Genomic DNA, 26328 nt, shown 5'->3' on the forward strand with positions numbered 1-26328 from the left:
ACTGTGGCACTGGCCGAGGGGTCACTCTGGAGAAGTTAAGCCTGCTAGCAGGCCATAGTGGGAGAAGAGGAGGCAGACGAGCTGTGCTGGCCGGAAAACGGACTGGCCGTACATCGGGCAGAGGCTCACGGAGCGAATCCTGCCTACGATAGCTCTGACAAGTGGCCATTGGGCCCGTCTGAGGGGACTCACTGCCGTCTCTAGCGGTGGCTCGACCTGCTGCTGGAAAGCTGCAAATGAAGTTGCTCCTTAAGTTGGGCTGAAAGTGGCCTTCCTTTAGTTGTCCCCTGGGCTGACTGCGACGAGATCAGTTCTCTTCTAACCCTCAATAACTGAGCTAGTGCCTGTGTGCAGGGACTCGGGAGCCTTCTCCCAGAGCAGAGGGCCGGTCGCCCGATCTGGGGAAGTTCATATTCGGGGCCTTTTTAAACCCTCAGCTTCTGTTTTAGAATCCATATGAAGTTTTGGTTCTAAGGAAGAAGAGCCTAAGGGCCAGGCAAGGGCAGTTCGGTGACTTGCCCAGGGCCGCACCATCGGGGAGTCTTTAAGGGCCGATCTGAACCCAGGACGGCCGGGCTAACCGCTCCTCCCGCCATGCTGACTCTCCTGCGTGCCCGCTGCTACCGGCTCATGCCCTGGCACTGACTGCTTCCTGTCTCCACCCCTCCCCGGGCTCTTGGGCGCCCGCCATATGTAGGGCGGGGAATGGGGCGGGGCGGCAGCCTGGGGCAGGGAGGCAGCCTGGGGTGGCCCCGCTTAAAGAAGCCCCCAGGCTGCAGGGGGCCTTTAGGAGCCCTCCGAGCCCAGGGAGGGGAGAGCAAAGGGCACAGTGCTGGCGAGAGAAATCAGGGAGGGCATTCAGTCCTCTTCATAAAGATTTCTCGGTCTTCTGCTGGGGAGGAACAACTGTGAGGGGCGAGAAGCGCCTTCACTTCAGGCTTTCCTGACTGAAAACGTGCGTGCGCTCGGGCAGAAAACGACACCTTGGAGTCTGTTGGCCGCAGACTTCCAAAATATCCTCTCCCAGCATGGTAGGACCGAGGGCCTCCCACACGCTGGAAATGACTAATGGCCCAGCCATCCAGCCTTTGTGCTTGAGCTCACTGGCCCCAAGGAGAGGTCCGGGGCCGGCCATCCCGTCACCTACGAGGGGCCATAAATGAGTCATCGGTGACTTCACACACACAGAGCTTTGGATCGGGAGGCCCTCGGTCATTTGGCTCCATTTAATGCGATGCACCTTTTAACCCAAGTCTGTCTTAAATAGGGTAGTCCAAGGAGTTGAAATCACAGATAATAAGGATTATAAAAAAAATAGTAGCAGAATGGCCCGCTGTGTGGAGTGCCAGAAGATCTGGGTGTGACTCTCATGGTCACTTATGGTCATCTGATGACCTCGCCCATGCCCATGCATTGCCCTCGGACTCTGTCCCCTTCCTCTGTCCAGAAGGAGACTGGACTAGATGGTCTCTCAGGTCCCCTCCAGCTCTGCACCTACCACCTTTGGAGGCCAGGCCTGGAAATAAGTCTTCAGCCCTGAAAAGCGCCCCTCGTTTGACCAGTGCAGAATTCTATAGAAATAGGAGCTGTGCCGTCTCTGCTTTCCTACCTGAGGAGATTCCATTGACGTTTTACACCAATTAGACCTACACAAACACTTCAGTGGACACGTGGTCAATGTGACATTTCAAAAAGACATTTCAGATGATTTCAAGGCAGAACTGTGCATTGCAGATTAGTTCTTCACATGCTCATACAGAAAAGGGTGACTTTCTACTAAAATGCTATTTTGCTGGAAGAGTTAATGGCAAACATTCCTGATTACAAAGCAGTGAGTAACGTGACTTTAAAAAGAAAACAGCAGCCATTAAAAAGGCTAAGTATAAATGCCCAAGATCTTTTGTTTCAAATTTAGGCCAGCTCTGGAGATTCCCAAAAAGGTCCCTAATGATCCACCTCTTCCTTAAGTCTTTCCTTTTCCTGCCTAAAATCTCTTTGGCACACAAATATGGATTTCAAGTGTGATCCCTGGGCAGAGGTGGAAAACCTTTTTTAGGATTCTCAAAGCTGGCTTTGACCCTCCCTACCATTCTACACTCACCTGTCTGTTTTACTTGTGAGACCTGAGATCTTTTAAGGAAGCTAATGTGCCCCCAGCCAACTCCTCAGCGGAGAGACGCAGGGCTAGCCTCAGAGGCTCCTTCCTTTCTTCCTGGCACACACATGCAGCACAAATGCTAGATTCTGACGTGCCACACCCCCTCCCCCCACCCCCTTCCCCAATACAGGCTCAGGAGAAAAGAAAGAAAAACTCACCCACTGTACGCACTCACACAATTCCCCATTAGAGGAAATGCTCTCAGGGCCTTCTTGAGTCTGTTAATCATGTTTAGAGAGTCTGGTGAGCCATTGATCCCACTGAGTTCTGGCGTTCGAGCTACAAGCAAGAGGCCTGAATTGTGCTGGGTGATGTCACCCACTGCACCTCACCTTTACCTTAGGGGTTGGGCCTGGGAACTGGGCCAAGGCCCCGAGAGAAGTCAGCCCCAGACTGTGAGAACTTCAGAGAGGAAGTGACGCTGAGGTTGTGCGGAGGAGCTTCGGACAGACTCCTCTGAAGTGGGGCCCGGCGGATGGAGCGACCCATTAAAATGATCTTCATTTGCAGTGAACGAACTGCACGGGGGCTTGAGAGTAAAACCACCTGACTTCTCTCATGGCTGCTAAGATTTTTAATATGCATTTACAGTAACGGGGAGGAAGGTTTTCAGTGCATCAATGATTTGTGAGGGAAGAAGGCTTCTTTGTATGACTGGAACGGGAAAGGGGAGGGGGGAAAGGGCAAGATTTTGAGAGTTCGGGCTTAGATGTGGGACATGCAAAGACTCAAAATGAACAGAGAATTGGGTAACAGCATCACAGTTAGGTCAACACGGTTTCTCTCCAGGGATGAAAGGAAGATAAGCAGCAGGGAGAGAGAAGGAAAGAAATCTTGACTCTTCATCATCAACCATCAGCATCTCTGATCATTTTATGCCATAATGAACTTAGTATTTGATATTAATTTTGGATGAGTCCTTTCTGGGCTACCCCTCCCTCCAGGTAGGTGCTGGCTTCCTCCATTAGAATGGGAGCTCCTGGAGGGCAGGGACTGTCTACTTTTTTAACTTGTATTTGCATCCCCAGCACTTAGCACAATGCCTGGTACACAGTAAGCACTTAATTCATGTCCATCTAAAATCTATAAAGAATCCAAGATAATAAAATGATGTTCCACAAATATAGCATCATCCATGAACAAGGCCGCCTTCAAATCCTCCCTGGGAAAAACGCTTTGAGGCAAGGAATTTTCATTCGATTCCATTCTAACACCTACTAGTGAGTATGCTGTGTCCAAGGGGACACAAAGATGAAAACACGAGTCTTTGGACTCAAAAGGGGTTACAATATAGGAAGAGGGTATTAGACCTGTATTCTAGTAAACATGACAGAGCAGAATGATCAGTGCAAAGGAGATGGCACTGCAGAATTCCCTCCTATTCTCCCCTTTGCTTGTGTCAATTCTCTTTGCCAAACCCTTCTGGCACGGAGGGGGGCTGCTCCCTTCCCCTCTCCATATATGCCTGAGGACAGCCCAATGGGAGCGCTTCCTCCCTCCCCTGTCTGGGGTAAGGCTGGGGTCTCCCATGTGGCGAGAGGGCTGCGGCTTGGGCACTCGCTCTCTAAAAGGTTCACCATCCCTGGCCATGGTCCTCAATTCACCTCATCCTACCTTCTCTGGGAGCCTGCTCTTTCCTTCATCCCCTCTCTTGAAATTTTCACCTTCTCATTACTCATTAGCACCTTCTCTGATGCTTGAAAATGTGAATACATCTTTCCCATTCTTAAAATCAAACCAAGCCCCCAAGCCCCTTACTTGATCCTACTGTCTTCTGTATGCTACTACTCCTTTCGTGACCAACTCTTTGATAGTGCCATCTCCTTGTCTCTACTCTTCCACCTCCCACTCACTCACTTTTCCATCTCTTGTAATCTGGCTGCCATTCTCAGCAACTGTTTGAATCTGGTCCCTTTAGGGTCACCAATGATCGCTTTACTGTGAACGTAGTAGTAGCCTTTTCTTCTTCTTCACCTTCCTTAGCCCCCCAGCAACATCTGGCACTGTTGGTCACATCTTGTCTTCTGTTGTTTGCCTACTGAAAGAAGCTGAGACAATTTTTTTTCCTAAAACCCTGACTTTCCGTCTTGGAGTCAATACTGTGTACTGGCTCCAAGGCAGAAGAGTGGTAAGGGCTAGGCAAAGGGGGTCAAGTGACTTGCCCAGGGTCACCCAGCTGGGAAGTGTCTGAGGCCAGATTTGACCCTACGACCTCCTGTCTCTAGGGCTGGCTCTCTATCCACTGAGTCACCCAGCTGCCCCCAAGACAATTTTTTAAAGGGGTTGGGGTAGGTGAGAGCTTGACAGTATATACATAAGAGCCACTTCTCTGAAGAAGGTGTGTGTGTGTGTGTGTGTGTGTGTGTGTGTGTGTGTGTGTGTGTGTTTCTGTAGCACTATTCTATTGTAAAGCGCAGCTGGGTGGCAGAGTGATCAGAGTGCCAAGCATGGAGTCAGGAAGAATCACCTTTGTAGGTTCAGATGTGGCTTCAGACATTTACTAGTTGTGTAACTCTGGGTGAGTCACTTAATCCTGTTTGTCTCATTTCCTTCTCTGTAAAATGAGCTATAAAAAGAAACGTCAGAAAACCCAAATGGGTCACCAAGTGAGGGACACAACTGGAAAAAATGCCTTGGTGACAAAATTCAATTGTAAGGATGGTGTTGTCTAAGTAAATCAATCTAATTACCTTCTCTACCTACAGGGTCAATAGCTAAACTTGGGAATAAATCTCTATCTAATTAAATCAAAGGCATTCCAACTAAGTGTGAAAAGGGCTTGATTAACTGAGAGAACTCTGAGGAGCCATTGGAATAACTGAAAAAGACAAACACAGAGGATCCCAGTTTGGTTGAGGTCTTGGGTTGATAGTCTAGAAGGGAGAAAGCCATCTCTGAGAAGGTGTCAGTTGGGTTGGGAGGAGAATGTCTGAGCTTTGGCCTCAGCTTCCCTCTCCCAACATGGCTGAAGGAGGACACTGGGTACTTTAGAGATCCAGGGAATTTTCTGTCGTCCCATTGGTACCCTGGTAGCATCCCTAGAACAGCTGAGGATAGTGCCTGTATGGGGAGCCAAGGATAGACTGGCTGCATGTTCACAGTTCTAGGTAGGCAAACACCTACCGTAGACCCCATGAGACTGTCCTGAGAAGCTCCTATCCTGGATTTTCTATGTACCTGTGGGAGGGTGGGACAGAATGGTGGGAGGCTATTTTGTACCAAGTGTTCTTACTATATATACACCACCTTAGCTAACAGAGTCTGGCTGATTATTCAACTACCAACCATCATGGTGGAAAACACATTGCTAGGGGCTTGGGAACTAGAGAAAAATTTTAATGTTTTAAATATCCATCAGAACTACCAAATTTTAATGACAGGTTGTTAACTTAGAAAAACTAATGAGAAGGGTTAGGGTTTTCTGAAGAACCTCTTTAAGTCTTCTGTATTATTTGGAACCCTGAACTCCTGAGGACAGATTCGATCACCAGCCCCAAACCCCCTGTGCTACATACACCAAGATTGATGGGAAAAATAGCAGTAAAACTCTGGGTACCCAACCAGAGGGTGAAAGTCAAGGTTGGGATAGTTCTGATCATGTGCAATATTATACTATAGAAAACAGAGGGCTAAATAACAATATGTTTGACCAACAAGTTCTTGAGAATATGGACAAAAGTTCCATCAAATGGATCACCGGATTTTAGAGATAGAAGGAGCTTTTGTTGTTTGAGGCATTTTTCAGTTGTGTCTCTAACTCCAGTTGGAGTTTTCTTGGCAAAGATAGTGGAGTGGTTTGCCAGTTCCTTCTTCAGCTCATTTTACAGATGAGGAAACTGAGGCAAAAGAGGTTAAGTGACTTGCCCAGGGTCACACAGCTAGGAAGTATCTGAGGCCAGACTGAACTCAGCAAGATGAGTCTTCCTGACTCTAGGCCCAGTTCGTCTACTCTGTCAACTAACTACCTTTAAGAGATAATTTAGTTCAACCCCTTCAATTTATAGAAATAAGGATAAAGATAAAGATAAATAAAGATGAAAGAGACAGAGGTTCATCAGGGAGGAGAAGGGCTTGACCCGGGCCATAAAGGCTTCAAGTAGCAAATATGAGACTTTAACCTTGAATTCTTTGACTCCAAATCCAGGCATCCTCCCATTCTACCATGTTAAAGGTGCTTTCTTCTACATTCTAAACATTTACTTGCATCCTCATTCCTATCATAAAAAAATATTCAGCTTATTCTTGGCTAAGACCCGGCCATTTGAGTTCTTGACTTATTTCTCCTCCCAATTCTGCTCACTATTCACTGTTTCCTTCATCCCCCTGCTCTTGGTGTTTTCTGTCTACAGGAAGGAGTTCAAGGCTCCAAATAATGCACTGGGCTTAGAGAGGTTCTTCAGAAATATCCTTCTCATTAGTTTTTCAATACATTAACAATTTGTCATTGAAATTTGGTAGTTCAACTGGATACTTAAAATATTTAAACTTGTCTGTGACACCATATGACTTCATTCACTCACTCAAATGGTTGAACAAACAGTCCAGGGGCTCCCCCAGAAAACAGTCACGTTGTTACAGATTGGTCTTTTACGAAATGAATCCCTTGGTAACTTTATCTCCCATCACCTTGCAATATTCATACATAATTCAAAGCTGCAAAAAGCAATCTCCTGCGGGAAGCTCACCCAGGTGGTAGGATTAATCACTACACCATCTCATAAAATAATCCCCCCTTTTCAGGCAAATTCATTCAAGACAGATTTTCATAAAAATTCTGTTAAACATCTGACCGTATTTTTAAAAAGCAAATCAAGTTCCACATTAGGAAAGATTAAAGCCCTTTATGTGTCTGACTCCTTCCTCAATTTAGGTTCCACTTGTTTTTATAGCTAACCATCTTCAGGTTCTGAATGGACTGAAAGAATATCTTTTAGGCCTGAGCAGAAACACTCAGCCTCCCAAGGACTAACCAACAACCTTCTGCAGCCTCTCTTTAGACAGCTTCATCTCAGGAAAAGCAAATGAAAAAATACGGATTGGAAAATATCCGGAAACCTTTCATATTAGATTCAGTCTGTAAACATAATTTTAAAACTTAAAAAAATTAGAAACTCTACACTCTAGTTTCAACACATATGTTTGTATGTGTGTGTGGGTGGGTGTGTTTGTGTGTTTCTGTGAGAGGCCACACATTACGCCCTGTAGAGAGCTCTGAGTTATCAAATCCCAACACCTTTGTAATCCACTGGAAGGGAAGAGAAAATCTCCATCTTTTCCTGTCTCTTTGCCTCCAGGACCTCCCACCAACCTGACATTTCTTAATCCTTTCTTATTTTCCAGGTCATCAATTTAATTCTCGGTTCTTTCCAGTCATTGGCATCCTCAGCCAGAAAAGTATTGTATCCATTGATCATTATCTCAGTGTCTTCCCTTTTCCTCTAAGCCTTCTGTAGTCTTTGAGGGAAAGCTTCAAGCTTCTTATTTATCCATTCCAAACATTACGATTAACCTTTAACTAAGATCTGATGAATTCTCACTCAATAAGTCTGACAGAATGTGGTAAAAACAAATGTGTCTCTTGCTGGCGTGAGACAGGTCAGATCTCTGGCTGCCAAAGTGGACAAATGAATTCAAGGACGAGGAGAATGCAATAGTCCGGTACAAGGGTCATCAGCTTTGGTGTCTGGCCTTCCGTTTCCTCACCTCTGAACAACCAGGTGAACCCTTTCCCTCTGCCCCCCGTCAGGGTCTGTTTTCCCTGGCACTAGCCTCAGTACAATTCATCCAACCCTTATGATGCCCTCCCTTTGGGTGGGAGACCAGCATTGTAAGACTAGGCCCTTCCTATTGGTATGAATATCAAATTAAATACCCTGAAAACATGACCCAGGAGGAGATATGAAAGGAGATAAAAACATGCTACCCTAAATCATCATGGGTAGGTCGAAACTCAGGTCCTCTGATGCCCTTCTTCCATGGCTTTAAATAATAAAAAAATGCCTCAAACTAGAAAATTTGGGTGGTTAAATCCTATGAAATATAAAGCTCATGTGTATTAGATCCTCACCTCACACCATCTAGCCTAATAAATTCTAGCTGGATCATAGACAAACATAAAAAAAGGAAGAAGAAAAAGAAGTAAGATCTTTATCTCCGTTTATGTGTGAGGGGGAGAAGGTAGGAATACAATTTTGTCTACTGAACAAATAGAAGGAATTCTAGGAGACAAATGAGATAGATTTGATTAAATAAAAGACAAATATATTCTGCACCACAACAACTGGGCCCAAGATTTAAAAGAAGGAAAACTACAGATTAAGGTAAGGAAGATTTACATGGAGTCATAATGGGCCTCCCGGCAGACTCAAACCAGGACCTGAGTGGATGGAGGCTCTTTCTGGCTTCCTCCTCCCTAGAAAATAAGGATTCCCTTATGGTGAGGCAAGTGTTCGGGAGACCTTGGCGAGCTACTGAAATGTGGCTCTTCACTAGCGTTACTAAAGGAACACGTCGCCCCTCAACTTGAGCATTCCATAGAGCGGCCGTGCCAAACCCCAACAGAAAGGACCCCTGCACGCTGCATGCCGACTTGGAGCATCACACAGTAAAGGCCGGATTCCATTTCTGCTTACTTGGCTCGACACTCGCCATCAGGGCAGCCCTGCGTAGCCCTAGAATGCAGCTGGAAGACGGGCCTTGGACGGCTCTCGCCCATCGTCTGCCTGCCTCGGGAAGACGCTGATCATGTCGCCACGTGCTAGAGAACACCGATAACTAGGAGAAGCTGGGCAGCTCAGTACGTAGAGAGCCCGTCCTGCAGAGGAGAGGTCCTGGGTTCAAATCTGACCTCGGACATTTCCTAGTTATGTGACCCTGTGAAAGTCACTGATCCCCAATTGCCTAGCTAGCCCTTATTGCTTTCCTGTTTTAAAACCATCATTGGTTCTTAGACAGAAGGTAAGGGTCAAAAAAAAAGGAGAGAAAAGAAAACGCTGACATTAATGGAAGATCAACTAGAAGTCGAGTCACTCGAAGTGTCCTGATACCAGGGCAAGTCTTCAATCTGTGGCTGATCCCCAGTTCCACCAACCAATGGAAGGTCTCATGAGAATCAGTGAGGGACCTCCAGAAGGGCGTCCTGTCACAGAAAGACGACTGCCTAAGGCTCCTGTCTAGCCCCAATGCTAGTTCCCAAAGCACACCATTGGGATGGTGCTGGCGTGGCAGGCAGAACACTGAACTTGGGAGGGAGAAGATTTGACTCTGAATCTACCGCCTGGAATGATGGAATGCCACAGCTGGAAAGAATGTTTCCATCCCTGTCTCAAAATGGAGCACCAGATGGACTGCATGACATATTCAGGGCTCCACAATGAGCAAGGAGAAATGGCGACACTTGAACCCAAGTCTCCTGCAATGCCTTTCTCATGCTGCCTCCAAATGAATGGGGATGGGGATGGGGCTTCGGGTAAAGCAGAAGAGAGGGCCCAGATTTAAAGTTTAGAAGGCACTTGAGCGTCTAGTCTAATCTCCTCATTTTGCAAAAGAGCAAACTTTGGCCCAAGGGACAGCACAGGACAGACAACACTTATCGCTTGCTGGCTGGCTGCCTGGGGAAGTGACCTCTGAGGTAGGCTCCTGGGCCTGGGCCTTCTGACCGCTCTCTGCTTTGTACAGTAAAAGAATCCCACGTGGAGGAGAAACAGGGAAAAGCCAAGCCTGGCTCTGAGCCGCATGGCTGGGGCCCGGCCTCTCTGGCCTCTGTCTTCCCGCTTTTCTTGGGCAGACATCTTTCTCCTCCCTCGCTCCAGGAAGCCTCCTTTTTTATGGAGGAAGAGACAGAAATGGAGGCCCAGCTCATCAACGATTCAGCGTCGAGCGAGGACTCAAAGTGAGGGCCTTCGAGCGAGGGCCGTGCCCCGTGCCATGCCCCTGCCTCTCCCCTCGCATCCCTCCTCCTCTCCCACGGCTCCATCACGGTGCTCCTTCGGGAGCCTCCTCCCTGCCTCCTAAACATAACATACTAAGCTCCCTCTTTACAGCGTGGCTTCTGCGGGTAACCGCCCACCTCTGCTCTCTCCAAATTCTTTCCCTCTTCTTATTTACACCTTCACTAGCCTTCCCCGAAGCTTTCTAGGAGCACAGAGGCCGCTTGGGCACCAGCCCTGGGTAGGCACATGTGCCACGGAATGAGATGCCCACCATTTCTTAGGAGGAGTTCCTAGAATCTCAGGAGAGATTTCTTTCTTTCTTTCTTTCTTTCTTTCTTTCTTTCTTCCTTCCTTCCTTCCTTCCTTCCTTCCTTCCTTCCTTCCTTCCCTTTTTAAACCCATAACTTCTGTATATTGGCTCCAGGGCAGAAGATTGGTAAGGGTGGGCAATGGGGGTCAAGTGACTTGCCCAGGGTCACACAGCTGGGAAGTGTCTGAGGCCGGATTTGAACCCAGGACCTCCCGTCTCTAGGCCTGACTCTCCATCCACTGAGTGATCCAGCTGCCCCCTCAGGAGAGATTTCAAAGGCCATCTAGTGTAACCTGCACCTGGGCAAGCCTTTCTACAAGCCCCTTCACAAATGGTCATTCAGCCTGCTTCTGGTTAAAAGCCTCTAATAAGGATCATTCTATTTTTATTTTTAAACCTTTACCTTCTGTCTCAGAATTAATACTGTGTATTGGCTCCAAGGCAGAAGAGTGGTAAGGGTAGGCAATGGGGGTCAAGTGACTTGCCCAGGGTCACACAGTTGGGAAGTGTCTGAGGCCAGATTTGAACTTTGGACCTCCCATCTCTAGGCCTGGCTCTCAATCCACTGAGCCACCCAGCTGCGCCCCCCATTCTTTTTTTTTTTTTTTTTAAATAAATCGCTAGGAAGATTTTCCAAACATACCCACAGCCAAAACTTTTAAATCATTATTCCTATTCCTGCTTCCTGGGTCCAAATTAATCTCCTGATCCATAAACACCAATTCTGTAAACAACTGTTATATGCCAGGCATGAGGTAAGTTAATGGGGATCTGAAGACAAAAAATGAAACCATTCCTGACCTCAGGGAGGTTCCAATTAGGGACAAAATGGGGTCTGAGTTGAGCTCTGAAGGAAAGATTTAAGAGGTGGATGTAGGGAAAAAGCGAATCCCCGTCATTGTGTCTGTTCCTCCCTCCAGCCCCCCCTGCAATCTCCCTTTCTCTGGGCATCACTAGATGTTTATATGAGGTTACGTGCAGCCCCCTCAGCAGCCTGCTCACCCTCCAGTCTGGCAACAGAGCTCCAAGGGTGGCTTCACTGGTGGGGAGGCTGGGGGGACTCTAGTCCGCACGCTCGGCCTCCATTCAGGTAATTTCTGGCCTCCTGGAGGAGAATGGGGCTTGGCGGCGCTGCGGCGCTGTCCCTGGCCAGCTGCATGGGAGGGGAAGTGGCCACCTCCTCGGGAAGTCGGGGCTTCTTCCTCCCCAACTCCCCACCGATGGGAGAGGGCCAGGACCTCCGGGAGAGAGAAGGAGCTGAACAGAGGCTTCTGCAAATCTCTACTATCTCCACTTCTGTTTTTGCTCTTCTCAGGCCCGTCCTACTCCCTCTGGTTAATGAATCACATCACGGAAGAACCATGTGGGGATAAACTGCCTGTCTACGGAATTAAGCCTTTTAAATGGTGTCTGACTAGTCCAATCAATCTTACATTCCTGCGCCAGTAAACGCTGGCTAACTGAAAGAGCGGCTTGGAGAGCTGAGGACAGGATTAGGAAGCAGGGCCTCGGTCTAATGCCAGCCCTTCTCATGACCTGCACCCTTATCCATTTACTCATCTGGAAAATGGGGGGGGTGACATTTACAGGAGTGTGACTTAATTAAGAAATTCACATAAAATGCTTTGAAGAGAACTATACAAATATGGAGTGTTCCTGGGATGTAAATCAGCACACATCACCACGGCACTTACCATTTAAATATATTCATTCTAGATTTAGCAAAGACTGATTTTTAAAAGGTTTGTTCAACTCCACCAGACTAACCAGATACTCCTTATATTTCAACAAAAATTATTTGCTGGTATAGCTGAGAATAATTAAATAGGCATTTATTAAGCACTTCCCTACTAGCTTGGCTGGTGAGGACAGAAAGACAATGCCCAGCAAAGACAGAGTAAAGAAACAGACTGTCTAGTCCTGGTTTGGCCACTAACTCGCCAGGGGCAGATTCCTTAATTTCTCTTGCTTCTTGGTTTCTTAATCTGTAAGCTATAAAGATGCTTAAGATCAAATGTGCTTTGAAAAAAAAAATTAAAATTCTCTATTTTCGACTGTGCATCACCAAAACCCATCCCCCATTTCTGTAGCAATCCTATGAGGTAGCTGGCCCAAGGAATCCGGCTCTTGGTATAAGGGTGCTGAGGCTCTGGCGGCTCTGTACTTCCTCCTCACTTCATCCTGATAGGCTGCCCCTCAAATTTCAGAGTCAGCAGACCATAATGTGCTCTTCTGCAACTCCTTTTAGCACTGCTATATTATACGCTCACTGAAAGCAAGGGCTGCGCCTTACCTATCGGGGTACCATCCCCAGCACAGTGGGCTGCTCAGAATTGTTCGCTCAAAGAATGAATTGTAGCCATTTCAAAACAGAAACAGGCACAGAAAGGTTCTGTTCCAGAGTCTGAAACTTGCTATTATTCCTGGGGTTGAAACAAGTCCTGGTACATCCTTGAGCCAGTTCCCCAACAAGATGTCAACGCTGCTCAACAATGAGATGACGGAGGGAAAGTGCGCCTTGCTCCTGTCACTGCCCACATAAAAGGGAGGTTCTATTATAATCTGCAATTAGTGAGTCCAAAGTTTATCGTTTTCTCTAAACCATGATTCTTTATGAACTAAATTCAAGGACTCGGTGACCTGCCCTAAACTTTAGGAACAATGTGTCAGGAAATGTAGATGTGCTCTTTATAAATGCTGATAGACGAAACTTTTATTCTTTGGCACAAAAGACTAGTGATTCAGGAAAGTAATAAGGTATGAAAGCTCTTGTCTACAGTCTCTTTAGAAGAAATGAGGATTTGATCCTCAGAGGCCAATGCAGCCCCAAGGATAAAAGGATGACTTTGATAAGGCCTTTCTTAATAAGAGGCTAGACACTGACATTAGAGAGATTTGAATCTTGGCCACAATCACCTAAAACAATTCCAAACTTAACCCCCTGGAAGAATGACTGGATGAGAGCGCACCGCCTAAAAAATGATTTAGTTTCCATGAATGGATGTTCTCTTTTCAGTTCCCTCCCCAATCCAAATTATGTCCACATTTACAAACATAGCGGTACCCACATACATGTACATTCATATATACATTTTGGTTTGTGTATATGTCTGTATGTGTATGTGGGTGAAGGGGCTCTCAGGTGTTCCTCTGAGAATTCTGAAGGATCACCTGGAGTAAAGATTGGTTCTAAGCATGCCTAAATGAGTTAAAAATGGCCTTGGGCCAAATGCAGGGCAAAGTGAATGGAATTCCTGGGAGGAGCAAGAGTACCTCGGAACACAGTAGGAAGTCTCTAGTGGGAGTCTCTAAGTGCCTCAGAGATCTGTGGGAGGAATGCCAGGGAGGAGAGTATCACCAACTTCTGCCCAGAGTTCTGGCTCCCTCACCTGAACTGCCCAAGATTCTGAAAGGACTTCCTCCAGAGATCATATCACTACTGACCTTGAATATATCTTTTACTTAATGATTAATAAATTGGCTGCTGGTCCTATCTTCTTCATTCTAATGATTCCACAATCTCACAGTTCATCATCCAAACCTCATTCTCCATCCCCCACAGTCCAATTTCCTCATTACCATTCCCATCAACTCTGCCCAAGTCCCACCCCAAACCTTTCGAGGGCCGGTGGAATGCCTTTCCCAGTGATAACAAACTTGCTTTCATTTTAATCCTTTTCCTTTGCCATTCTTCCATCTCCTAGTTTTTGCAGAGACCTGACTTTTCTTCTGATACAACCGCCCTGACCACCATTTTTAGACCTGGTAGCACTTTCACTCATTCCCCTGACTCACTGGTTGAGGTGGGGGAATTGGAGCATTTCTTACTCTCTACCACCATTTCTGGGTTGTCATCTACCATCATCGCTTGGTAACCTCTTCTCCTTGGAAGTTTGTGCTATCCAATCAAAATCCAGACCTCTCGTGAATCTGCCTGCCTCCAGTGAATTCAGTGCTTGGTTCACAATCTCTCTCTCAACTTCTGCCCTCCTACTAGGAGGCTTCAACATACCTACAGATGCTCCCTCAAACACGCTAACCTCCTATGTCATTGACTTGCTTATTTCCTATGACTTATTTCTCTCCTCTACCTCAGGCAAACGCAAATATAGTCTTCTCCTCCATAAATATATCACCTCCATGCTTGTAAATTCTGAAATTCTCCTCTCTAATCACAATCTGCTGGATTTCTATCACTCTCTGTTTTCTGTTGCCAAACCCTGCTCTTTGCCCACATTGTGCTTTCAAATTTCTCAATCCCTCAATTATCTCCAAGGCCATCTTCTCTGCACTAACCATTTTCTTCTCTTTTCTCTATCCTGATCTCTAGGTGAGCCAGTTTTACACTGCCTTGTCCTGACTTCTTTATCATATTGCCAATTGTGCCCTGCAAGCCTTGGACCACTCCAACCATTTGTCACCTTCACTGCTACACACATACTGCTGAGTAAAAGTGGAGAAAATTGTACAACGGCTGACTGGTCCACCACAAACAAAGCCTTGGCTGGGCCCTCACTGCTGCCTGGCATTCCCGTCGTACACCCATTATCAGCTCACTCTCCACAGTGGTTTTTCTAAACTGTTCATTAAACCTCTTCCCCCTACTCTCTCAGATGAGAATCTTGCCACCTATTTTACAGAAAAGATAGAGGTTCTTCTCTTCTCCTTATCTTGTAACACCCAGAAGCATTCTATCATTTTTTTTTTAAACCCTTACCTTCCATCCTGGAGTCAATACTGTGTATTGGCTTCAAGGCAGAAGAGTGGTAAGAGTAGGCAATGGGGGTCAAGTGACTTGCCCAGGGTCATACAGCTGGGAAGTGTCTGAGGCCACATTTGAACCCAGGACCTCCTGTCTCTAGGCCTGGTTTTTAATGCACTGAGCTACCCAGCTGCCCCCTCTATCATTCTTTCCTCCTTTAACCCCTCTATCAGCGCAATTGATCCCATTCCATCTCCTGTCTGCCAGCAGATCGCTCCCTCTGTCATTTCCATGCTTTCACTTATCTTCAATCCTTCCTACATTGCTGGATGTTTTCCTCCTTCCTATAAACATACCTAAGTCTCCCACATCCTCAAAACCCCCTCACTTGATCTCTTTCTCCTCACTAATTACTACTATCTCCTCTGTCTTTCTGGGTTAAACTCCATGAGAAGGCACTTTCTCTTTACTCTCAACAATCTGATTCATTATTCCATCAAAAAAGTTACTAAATATCTCTTAATTGCCAAATCCAATGGCCTTTTCTTAATCATTCTTCTTTATCTCTTTGAAAACTCAGATGCTAAGAATAACCCTCTTCTCCTTGATACTCTTTTCTTTCTAGGTTTTTGGGGACATTCTTCTATCCTGGTTCTCCTTCTACCTATCTGATCGCTCCTCCTCAAGCTCCTTTACTGGTTCTTCCTGTGACATGCCCTCTAGGTATCCCAGAGTTCTGTCCTAGCTTATCTTCGCTTCCTTTTCTATACTATTTCACTTGGTGAATTCATCCACTCCCATGGATTCAAATAGCCCTATGCTGATGAATCTCACATACTTATCCACCTTTACTGTTTTCCTGACCTCCAATCTTGCATCTCCAACTGCCTTTTAGACAACAGATACCCTGTAGATATCTTAAAACACAAGTCCAAAACAGAATTCACCAGATTTTCCTCTAAACTCTATTCCCTTCCAAACTTCCCTATTGCTGTTGTGGAGACCATTAATGTCCCAGTCCCACAGGTTGAAACTAGGTGTGGTCCTCAGACTCCCTACCATGCTTCACCTCCCATCTTGTCCAGTCTATTGCGAAGGCCTATCAGTGTCACATCTGTATTCCCTCCTGGCTATGTCCTCATCATCCTGACACATCCTGGTGCCGGCCCTCGCCACCTCCCCACCTGGATTACTGTGATAGCCTGTTGGTTTGTCTGCTTGCCACAAGTTTCTCCCCCATCCAGGCCATCTTCTATTCAGATGTCTAAGTCACTTTTTCCCAAAGCACAGGTCCAGCCATATCACCCTTCAATGTCCCCCTACTCCACCAGCCCCAGTGGCTCCGTCTCACCTCCAGGGCCAACTATAACATGCTGTCTGTTGTTGCCCAAAGGCCTTTAGCATCTAGTCCCACCCTGTCCCTCCTTTTCTAGGCTTCTGAACTTACACTGACCTCCCTCCCCCTGCCTATGACCCAGTGACTATGGCTGAAATCCTCTCTCTTCCTCTGCTCTTGACCACTGACTTCCCTCACTTCGTTCTAGTCTCAGCTAGAACCTCACCTTCTACAGGAAGGCTGCCCTGTTATTTTCTACTTAACCACATACAACTTGTTTGTGTCCATAGCTGTTGGCACGTGGCCACCTCCTAGATGAGGGGTTCTTTGAGGACAGGGAACGTCTTTGGCCTTTCTCTGTATTCCCAGGGCTCAGCCCAGTCCTTGGGATAAAGCAGGCACTTAACAAATGCTAACCCTATTGACTAGCTGACTGATGAACGCAGAATCTTGGTCTCTCTCAAAGCCACGAAGGCCATCCAAATGGGCACAGAGACATGGGACACAAGTGCTTTCAGCAAATAAGTCCTTGAGTCCAAAGTGACCCAGTGACCTCGAATGGAAGGCTTTGTGGGAGGGCGTCTGTCACAAATGATTAGGTTTGGACTCCGCCAGTGACAATTCATTATTTTTCATACCAGACTCCACATCTACAGCCTGGCTTTGGTATTTTAATTTGCTTATAGGAAAACTCTTATTTTCATCTCTTTCAACAGTGTGTTCCCAGCTGTGGAATGATAATTTAATGATTACACTGTCATCAAACAGGAAACACAAACGTTGGCATTTGGCAGTGATGTTTTTCTTCTCAAAGTTGCTACAAGCAAATATCAAGTGTGCATCTAAGCAAATGGGATAATTAGTGAAAATGCAAGTGTATACATTTCAACTAGGGCGCCCATTTAAGCAGCACTGGTCAACATTTGGTGAGAAGAGAGCCCGCATACCATTCCCTCCCTGCTGGTGGAGTAAAGGAAATCGCATCTCTTCTGGACTTATTTTCTACTGACCTAAGATGGCACCTACTGCTGTGAAAGCAGCTGCCTTCAGCACAGATCTGAGCATGTAAGCCCCTGCGCCGGGCCTCTAGAACCACGCACGAGGGCCCGGGGCCAGCTCTGCGAGCCCCGGACGAGGTGGCCCCCACTTCTCTTACCCGCTCCGCAGGACGCTACTCTCCCGCTGCAGTCCGGCTCCCATGGCCTCCTCTGTGCTCCTCCCCCCGCCTCCGCACGGCCTGCCCTCCCTCCTGACCTTGGCCTCGGACGCTTGAACATCCCCTTCTGCACGAAGCCTTTCCTGTTTCCCCCCCAGCGAGCGTGTCCTTCCTAGTCTATCGAACGACTGGAACTATCTGGACTGACTCACTCGATTTTCTGTCCGAGGGCCTCGCCGGGCGGGATCGCCCCCTCTCGGGGTCTGCGGCCCTTGGCACACTGGCCGAGCGACCTTCGAGGAGGAGGGCTCCGTAGCTAGCTCTGGGCACTGCCCATTAGGGGGCCCGGGCCGGGGAGGTCAGGAAAGCCTCGAGTGCCATGAGCAGTGGGCGAGCCCTCGTCAGACGTCTGGGAAGCTCGTGTGGAGGAGATGCTCCCGGTTCTTTGTGCTCCCAGAGGGCACCCCTGGGAGGAGGGATTCAGCCCTGCCGAGAAGCCTATTTGGGCCGAATGTAATTAACAATTAGCGCTTCATAAAGACGAACGAGCCCCCTCCGGAGAGCGGCTCCCTGTCATTAGAAGCAGGGCTACCCATTAGGCCTTTCCCACACAGACTCTGGGCCTGCTGGCACTCGGGACACCTGTGGCCTTCTGGGGGGGGGGTGCTGCGACAGGGCCCCAAGGGCAGCGGCATCTGGGCCAGTGTGCCTGCTCCCCTGCTCCCCTGCCCCTCTCGGAGGCCGTGTCCTTCCCTGCACATCCTCAGGGGAGGACCAGGCTTCTCTCTGCCTTAGTCTGCCACCACTTGGTCACCTCCCTCCCAGGGCTGGACAAAGGGCCCTCCGTGCTCATCCTTACTGGGGTTCCCCAGGCGGCTGGGGTCCTTTGGGGCCAGCATCGCACTCATCACTTGGGGTAATAACCATAATGTGGGCCCCGCATGTATGCAGGCGGCCAGAGGTATGCAAGTCAGTGTCCGCACACGCAGAGGGAAACTGAGCTTTAGTGATTTGCCTTGAGTGAAAAAACTAATAAATTCCAGAGTGAGTCATGGCTTTCCAGGCTCCTTTCTGTTTCCCGCTGTACCATCGGGCCACATGACTGTCTTAACTCCAGAAAAAAAGCCAGACTCAATAAGTACCAAATTCATTATATTCTCGGTGTGGCATTTCAAAGCACAATTAATAATAGGCTTTGGCACAAAAAAAGAATCACCAAAAAACAAACAAAAAAACCCACCACATGTAAAGGACAAATGAGTGGACTTTATTTAACTGCAAGCTCTGTCTAGTGGGGCATGGATAAATATACCCTGACCTAATTTAATGAAGAAGCAAAGCAATTTATTGATCAGTATGAACTATCTGCCATCCTACCCCATGGAACGCTTACTAATGCTGCTTCGGTTGCTTCTCTCCCAAGTGAAACACGGAGATAGTACAGAAGAAGAGAAAGGGCACTGGGTTGGTGTCACAGGACCTGGATTCAAATCCGGGCTTTGCTACTGCGTTTCTGTGGCTTTAGATGGGTCTGTTTCCTCAGCTGTCAAGTGAAGTTAGGCTACAAGACCTCTGGAAGCCTTTTGCTATTTTCAATCCAAATAAGTATTTTGTTACTACCACTCCGTCTGAGTCCAAGTGCTGGTGACCCAACTCAGCTTTCACTCCAAATGCTGCTGCCTTGGCAATTCTGAAGCTGAATGGATTCTAGAATCCTGTGAATTGCTTAATGTTGATGGAGGGCTCTGTGGTCACTCAGACAGTGAGGGCTCACTTTGGGAACAAAAAGGCTCAGATGAAATTTGAATTTGAGTGTGATGGATAAAAGGGAGGGCATCGTGCCTTCCGGATTTATACTTTTCAAAAAGGGAATTTGGAAGTTCTGTGTCATCTTTTATGTTTTTTGGTGAGGAGTGTCATAGATGATCTGATCTGATGTGACCTAAAGTGGTGAGCAGATAGTGTGTGAAAGCTGGTTACGCTTGAATAGCAGCAGTATTGTTCTGGGGGGGGGGAGCTCTGGGGGGTGGCAGGCAAGAGGAGACAATGGGGCACTTGGGATGGCTGGACCTCTCTCCCCCCCCCCCCTCCATGATATCTATTTCATAAGAGCATACAGTGAAGAGGGAAATGGTTAGGCTTTGGAGCCACAAACAGCTGTATCCCCACACGTGAAGACATAATCTGTATAACTTAAACGTGAAACCAGAAGAAGGCCTCCAGCAGATTAGTTAGCTCTGGATGGAGGATTCAAAGAGACAGGAATAAGAACTGTGCAGGTTAAAACAAGGTGTGGAGGGGTTGCTATCTGCTTTGGTAGATGGGATATCTGTTCCCATAAGCACGCAGACCCACTGAAACACTGAAAAGTGTTAAGTCTGATTTTGTATCCACCAAAGAAAAATCTGGTTTGACAAAGATGTCCCAGTGCTCTAGTCACTACTGCTCCCTTTCAGAAAGGAAAATAATTGGAAGAATTCATCTGGGGAAAACATCAGGTACCCCAAGCCTCAGTTAGGCTATTGGGTCCCAAACCCTTTTTTGGTAACCTTTCATCTCTAAGCAGCAGAGCTGGGTGGCTTTTCTTTTTCTTTAAAACAACACTGGGGGGACTGGCAGAATGCTGCATCTAAGGGGATGAGGACAGCAACAGAACAACAATTATTCCCACGAAAAGAAAGTAAGCTAGACAGAGACAAACATTTTTGTGAAAACCAGAAATGACTTCTCAGAGCGGGTCCGACGATGAAAGGGGGGGAAGACCAGCATCGCCGCCGATGAATCTGTTCCTGTTTCTTGCTCATTTCCAACAACATATTACTTCTTGTTACCTCCTTACAGAACCGTCTTTCCTCCCATTCCCAGGACGCAGTGGGGCAGGGCAGGCACTTTAGCCAAAGGAGAGCCCTCAGCCTTTGCTCAGATGTTAAGCTCTTTCTAATGATACCCTAAGCTGGGACTGCAGTCCTAAAGGCGGACGCTGGTCCCAGCGTGCAGCGTAGCCCTCGCGGGCAGCTGCAGGGAAACTACAGGCTCTAGAAGGATGGGGGTGTTCAGGGCCCGTTAGCACCCTACAGTGAGGAGCAGCAGGTTCTGATCCAGAGCTTACCTGAGACTTTTCTTGGGAGGATGCGACGGCGAAGAAGGGCTCCTTTTCTTCCTTTCCGCATCCCGCAGGATCCTTTCTTCTATCTCGCTCTTATCCGAGATCAGCACTCGCTCCACCCCAGGCCTGTCCGAGTCGGCGCCCGGCTCCGGGGCCTGCGCAGAGTCGCACCTGTACATGAAAACGATAGACGGCTTCTCGCTGGAATCGCTCCTTGACTCGGTGAACCAGTGATGGCGCTGAACAGGGGGTGGGGGCAGCATGTGGATGACGGTGCCATCGAGGCCCACCAGCTTGCCCTTCTCTCTCTCCTTCTCTTTGTCTTCCTCCTCGTCAGCCTTCTTACGGCGGAAGAAGCTCTTGAAGGAAATCCAGCGCTTAGGCTTGTTGTCGGCCAGCCGCCTGCCCTCGGAGTTCAGAACGGACTCGGCCTCGGTTGCCCTGGTGGGGCTCGTCGGCTTGCTCCAGTGGCTGAAGTGTCTTTGCAAGAGGTTACTCGCATGGTACGGAGAGGAAGTGGAGCGTGGAGGGGGAAAGGGAGGCCCTGCTTCAGCCTGGGGGCTCGGCGTAGGAGTGCTGCCTGTGAATTTGGTGGCGTGACCAGCGGCAGGCTGCGCGGGCAGCTCCTTGGGCGCTTGAGTGCCGGGGCTCTGGGCGGCCGGGGCCACTTCATTCTCAAGGCTGGGCTGCGGGCTGGCAAAGAGAGATTTTGGCCTTGTGGGAGGACTGGCCGGGCTTTCGTCCCCCGGAGGCAGAGCATACAGTTCTTCTACGCTGCAGGCTTCGGGGCCAGAGGGAGGGCTTTCCGGGGGAGACGGCGGAGGCTGGATAGAAGCCACGATCTGAGAGAGCACGGTGCTTGCCTTCTCCCGGCTGCCGCTGCCGCCGGACGCTGGGGCCTCCAGAGGGCCTTCGATCTTGACGGCGGACTCCGGAGTGGTTCTTTGGGGCCGGGCCGGAGAGCCCTGGGCAGAGCTCTGTCTTCTCTGCGGGGAAGGCTGGCCTCTACTGAGGCAGCTGTTAAACTCGTGGACCTTCTGCGCCACGGAGCCTTTCCTGTGCTCCGTGCTGCCGGGGCGCCCCTTCCCTAGAGAACCGCCGGCAGGCTGGCTGCTGGGACTCTCTGCTCCTTTGCATTCCGTTTCTATTTCTTCGTACGTGTGGCTGATCACGCTGGTGGTTTTCTCTTTGGCCGACAGCTCTCCGCTGGTTCCCAGGAAGCTTTTATAGATGGCCAGATTGTCATAGGCGTTAGGGTTGATCACGATAGGAACTTTAATAGCGTTCTTGGAACTACGGGCGTAAGTTGGCTCGTCATGGATGATGATTGGGAAAGGGGGCATGCCAGCATTGTTGTAACTATTAAATTTGATTTCAGACAAATTGGGTGACTTCACTGGGATTGTTTTGGAAGAAACACTTGTAGCTGTGGGTGAAGTAGGGGCTGACTTATGGGAGTTTTTCCTTGGAGGGACGGTTGGTCCCGTGCCACCCGTGACTAGTTCCACTTTAGGTAACTTCTGGCGTGGGCTCGTACTGGATGTCCAGACTTCTTGGTATCGGATTGTACTGGACTTTTTGAAATGAGCCTGTGCTGAAGTGGAAGTGGGAGACATAAGAGGGGAATTTGGTGTAGACACCGCGCTTCTGGGTTTGGGACTCTCAGCCCGACCCTCCACGTGCTCGCTGGCCATGGATGCCGACACGTCCACGATCGTGTAGGGCTTGCACACGGGCTGCTCCAGATTCACGACTCGGTAAGGCTTTGCTTGTTCTTCCAGAGGCACTAAGTTTATAGTCACTGCTTGCCCAGTCAGATCCGTGGAATGTTTGCTTTCTGGCTTCTCAGTCTGAAGAGCAATCTTGCCATCTTTCTCTTCTAATCGGAGAGCGAGGACTGCCTTGTGGGTCTCTAACACTTTGGGAGGGCTTTTGGGGGCATCCGCCAGGTCCTTCACTTGCGGATTATCAGAGTTTTCATCCTCTGGTTCAACGGATTTGATCTCCTTAACATCCTTTGGAGTGCTAGGAGATGCTCCTCCGTTGCAGAGTTTTTGAGATGAACTACTAGCTGTCCCAGAGCGAGACTCCTCTGTCAAAGATGACTCGGGGGACGTGGAATCAGAGGAGACCATGCTCTGCATGCTTTCCTGCCCGTAAGGGATCACAGAATCTTCTCCGTAACCGTTTAAGATTTCATCGTAGCTATCGTCATAGTCTACCGCACAGATCCTCTGGAGAGACTTATTTCTCAGGGGGACAGTATTCCATTTTTTGCCCACAAAGAATCGGACAGGGGATAAGGTGTTTGCCCTGAAGTTGGCAAAGCGAGGCTGCCCTCTCATACGAATTTCCATGGCCAACAACTCCTCATCACTTTCATCCCAGCTCTCGTGTTCTTCATGCATACTGCTAAAAAAGGCATCATCCTCACTCTCATCTTCACTAGAAAACTCCGGGTAACAAAAACGACCACCTTCATTACTGATGACTTCTGTGCTTCCGCTCAGAATGACGTGCTTCCTCTGAGAGTCCTTCATCCCTCCCATCATGCAACTGGGAGGAAGCTTCCTTTCCAATGACCGCTTGTAGCAGTTATTGATTCTGCCCAAGAACGTTTCCCTTGAGTTAATTTCATTTTCTATTCGCTGAGGAGTGGGATCCAAACCCACTATCTCCTTTAACACTTCAGTTAGTCCATTATTGTTATTTGCTATCTTACTCACACTGTCATTGGTGCCAAAAGGCCTATGAACATGGCTAAATCCTTCAATCTCCTCTTCATTATTATTATTATTATTGAGTGGTTTTTTATTCACGGAAGCCCTGTTTCGGTTCCAGCTGATGATCACTGGCTTGTTCTCACAGTGCTCTGGGGTGCTGGCCTCAGCACTCATGCTTTGCCCACCGGCCACCATCATGGTGGGCTTCACAGCTATAGTGGGTTTTTTGGCCACAGGGGGCCGGAAGTTTCCCGTGTTCCTAACTCGGTGGTTGTTACTGTGGTTGGCATTGGTCTTTAGGCTGCCAGGGGGGAGGGAGGCTGCCTCAGGGGCGGGAGGCAGTTGGTGCAGGCTTTTGGGCTTGAAGCAGTTTTTGCATTCGCCAGGTTTCCAGACGTGTTCAGTGAAGGTGTTACAAGCAGACATTTTTCTTGGAGCTTCACTCTTGATGCTCCAATTTCAGTGCATGGCAAGGCTTTCATCCACTAGCAGCTCTCTAAAGTAGTCGTCAATCTGGAAGGAGAAGGAAAAGAAAGGAAAACAGGGATGAGAATGGCAAAAACAGAAGATTTATTATGATACGTGACCTACGACAATTCTACAACACAACTTTCACCATTTTTATTAGGAGATTAAATGAGATGCCTCTGCTTGAGAGGCTGTAGTCGTCTCCTCCCTGTGACACAAGGGAGGGTGTCTCAGAAGGGCAGACTGTCCCCTAATTCTGTGTATTTTCTCATTGTACCACTTAACTCATATATTGGCTCAACGGTGAATTTTCCAATAGATACTGAGGGACAAGTTGCTCCTTTTGCCATTGGTGTTACAGATGCAACAGGCTTCCACCCAACCTGAGCCCTGCCTGGGACTTACATATCACACAAGCAGACAGATTGGTGTTGAGCAAATGCGATGGCTGGTGTAATAGGCATAGGCTTTAAAAGTAGAAAAGCAGATTTTTGCAAGCAGGCTAGAGGAAAAACCTCGACTGTCGACCATGGACATTCTAAATAGAATGAAGGGAAGGAAACTGTTTGCCCTTGAGGACTCTGGTCAAGCTGGGAAAGGGAGAGGGTGTGTGGATGCCTTTACCTGCCCAGTGAGGAGCCCAAGGAGTGGGGAGCTACCACTGAGAAGGAAGACCTGCCAGGGAAGATCAAGTGAGCAAGAAGATCTAGCTGGGGTGGTGGACATCCCAGTCTGAGACAAGCTCCTTGATTAGCATTTCCTGGATTTACCTTCTTGTGGACCCGTTTCCTGTACCATCAAGAGGAGCTGAAGTGGACATGGCTTTGTGAGAGACCCATTTTCCCTTCTAGTCTGTAATAGTCCGATTAGTGCAGTGTAGGCTTTAACCCACTGTCCCAGCCCCTGTGTGGTCCCTAGTGACTAGATTCAGTGTGACCTTCCCCCATTATCCCTGACCCTCAATTATTATTAAAACCCTGTGTTTAGAATTCTTTTGTCCTTGTACTACCTGGGCTCTTGTTGGCTTCACAGACTAGGTGGATCAGTGCGACAGTGAAGGCTCAACAGTCACTCCTGTCAACTGCCATTCCCCAAACTGCCAAACCCAATTTCCTAACTCGTTTGGTCCTAGTCTAGTGTCCATTCCTGTCTCCTACTCACCTTTCTGAATCCAGATAACACATTTAAGTTAACCCCAGGTTTTACATTAAGACTGGGAAGCCGGTACCGCTGCCATAAGAGGGCAGTGCCAGGCTCCGGGTTCAGAAATGCTGCCGACGGCTGCTTTAGGGAAGGGACCCGGAGGGCAGCTGTTTAGCAAAGCTCCCTCTTGGTGCCCAACTAGGAAAAGTGGATCTTATTTAGCCACTGCTTAGACAGTAAAGTACCTGTAAATAGCACTTGTAAAGCCCTTTCCTTTTATGAATGCTCCGACTGGAAGGTGAATGAGCTTTAACAAGCAAAACCCCAGTGTTGTGGCTAAAGTTTAGTCAATTTATTCTTGGCTCGGTGTCAGGGAGTTAATGTAAAAAAAACAAGCACTCTGTGTGGATATGAATCTCTCACCACTTGACGCCAAGTCAAACTGGACAACTGGGAAATGCTGATTAAGTGCCTACTGTATGTCTAGCTCTGTGGGAAGTAGAATGGTGCAGAAAAACAGGAGCAGAGCATATCAGTTGCCCTCAAGAACTTATAAAACGTATATGCTATAATACAATAATAATTCACATTTATCTAGTACTTTCAATTAATCTAATCAACATTTATTATTATGTAAAACCCTTACCTTCTGTCTTAGAATCAATACTAAGGAACTGTGGTTCTAAGGCAGAAAAGCAGGGAGGGCTAGGCAATAGGGGATAAGTGACTTGTCCAGGGTCACAGAGCTAGGGAGTTGTACAAGGTCATAGTTGAACCCAGGACTTCCCAACTCCAGGCCTGGATCTCTATCCATTGAGCCTCCCAGCTGCTCTACAATCAACATTTATTAAGCACCTACTATGTGCTGAACAATGTACTAAACATTGGGGACATAAAAAAAGGCAAAAGACAGTTCCTGTGGGGTGGCTAGGTAGCTTAGTGAATAGAGCTGGGCCTAGAGACAGGAGATGCTGGGTTCAAATCTGACCCCAGACACTTCCTAGCTATGTGATCCTGAAAATTAAAGGGGGGGCAGAAAGGGGGTCAGTTCCTACCCTCAGGAAGCTTACACTCTACTGGGGGAGACAAGAAGCAAATGTTTGTACAAACAAGCTATGTACGGGACAAATAGGAGATAATGAACAGAGGCAAGGCGCTAGAATGAAGGAAGGGGCTTCCCTCACGTCCCTTGAGAGAGCCTCACCACCACAATAAGTGCTGGAGGCAGTATGTGGATGCCACAGGGACTCCAGGCCTGGCACTGCTTCCTTCTACCAGGTTCTAACCAAACTTAA

General features: G+C 48.0%; 1 protein-coding gene across 1 annotated transcript in view; it reads right to left on the reverse strand.

Moving 5' to 3' along the window:
* Window positions 1-23927, reverse strand: part of PEAK1 (pseudopodium enriched atypical kinase 1) — a 50646-nt gene extending 26719 nt beyond the window's left edge. The window contains exon 1 of the mRNA XM_044659170.1: window positions 20703-23927. Within this exon, the coding sequence (XP_044515105.1) occupies window positions 20703-23848 (3146 nt within the window). The 5' untranslated portion in view covers window positions 23849-23927. The remainder of the gene's footprint in view (window positions 1-20702) is intronic.
* Window positions 23928-26328: the final 2401 nt, after the last annotated feature.

Source organism: Gracilinanus agilis, chromosome 2 (assembly GCF_016433145.1).
Source record: "Gracilinanus agilis isolate LMUSP501 chromosome 2, AgileGrace, whole genome shotgun sequence".
Taxonomy (NCBI): Eukaryota; Metazoa; Chordata; class Mammalia; order Didelphimorphia; family Didelphidae; genus Gracilinanus; species Gracilinanus agilis.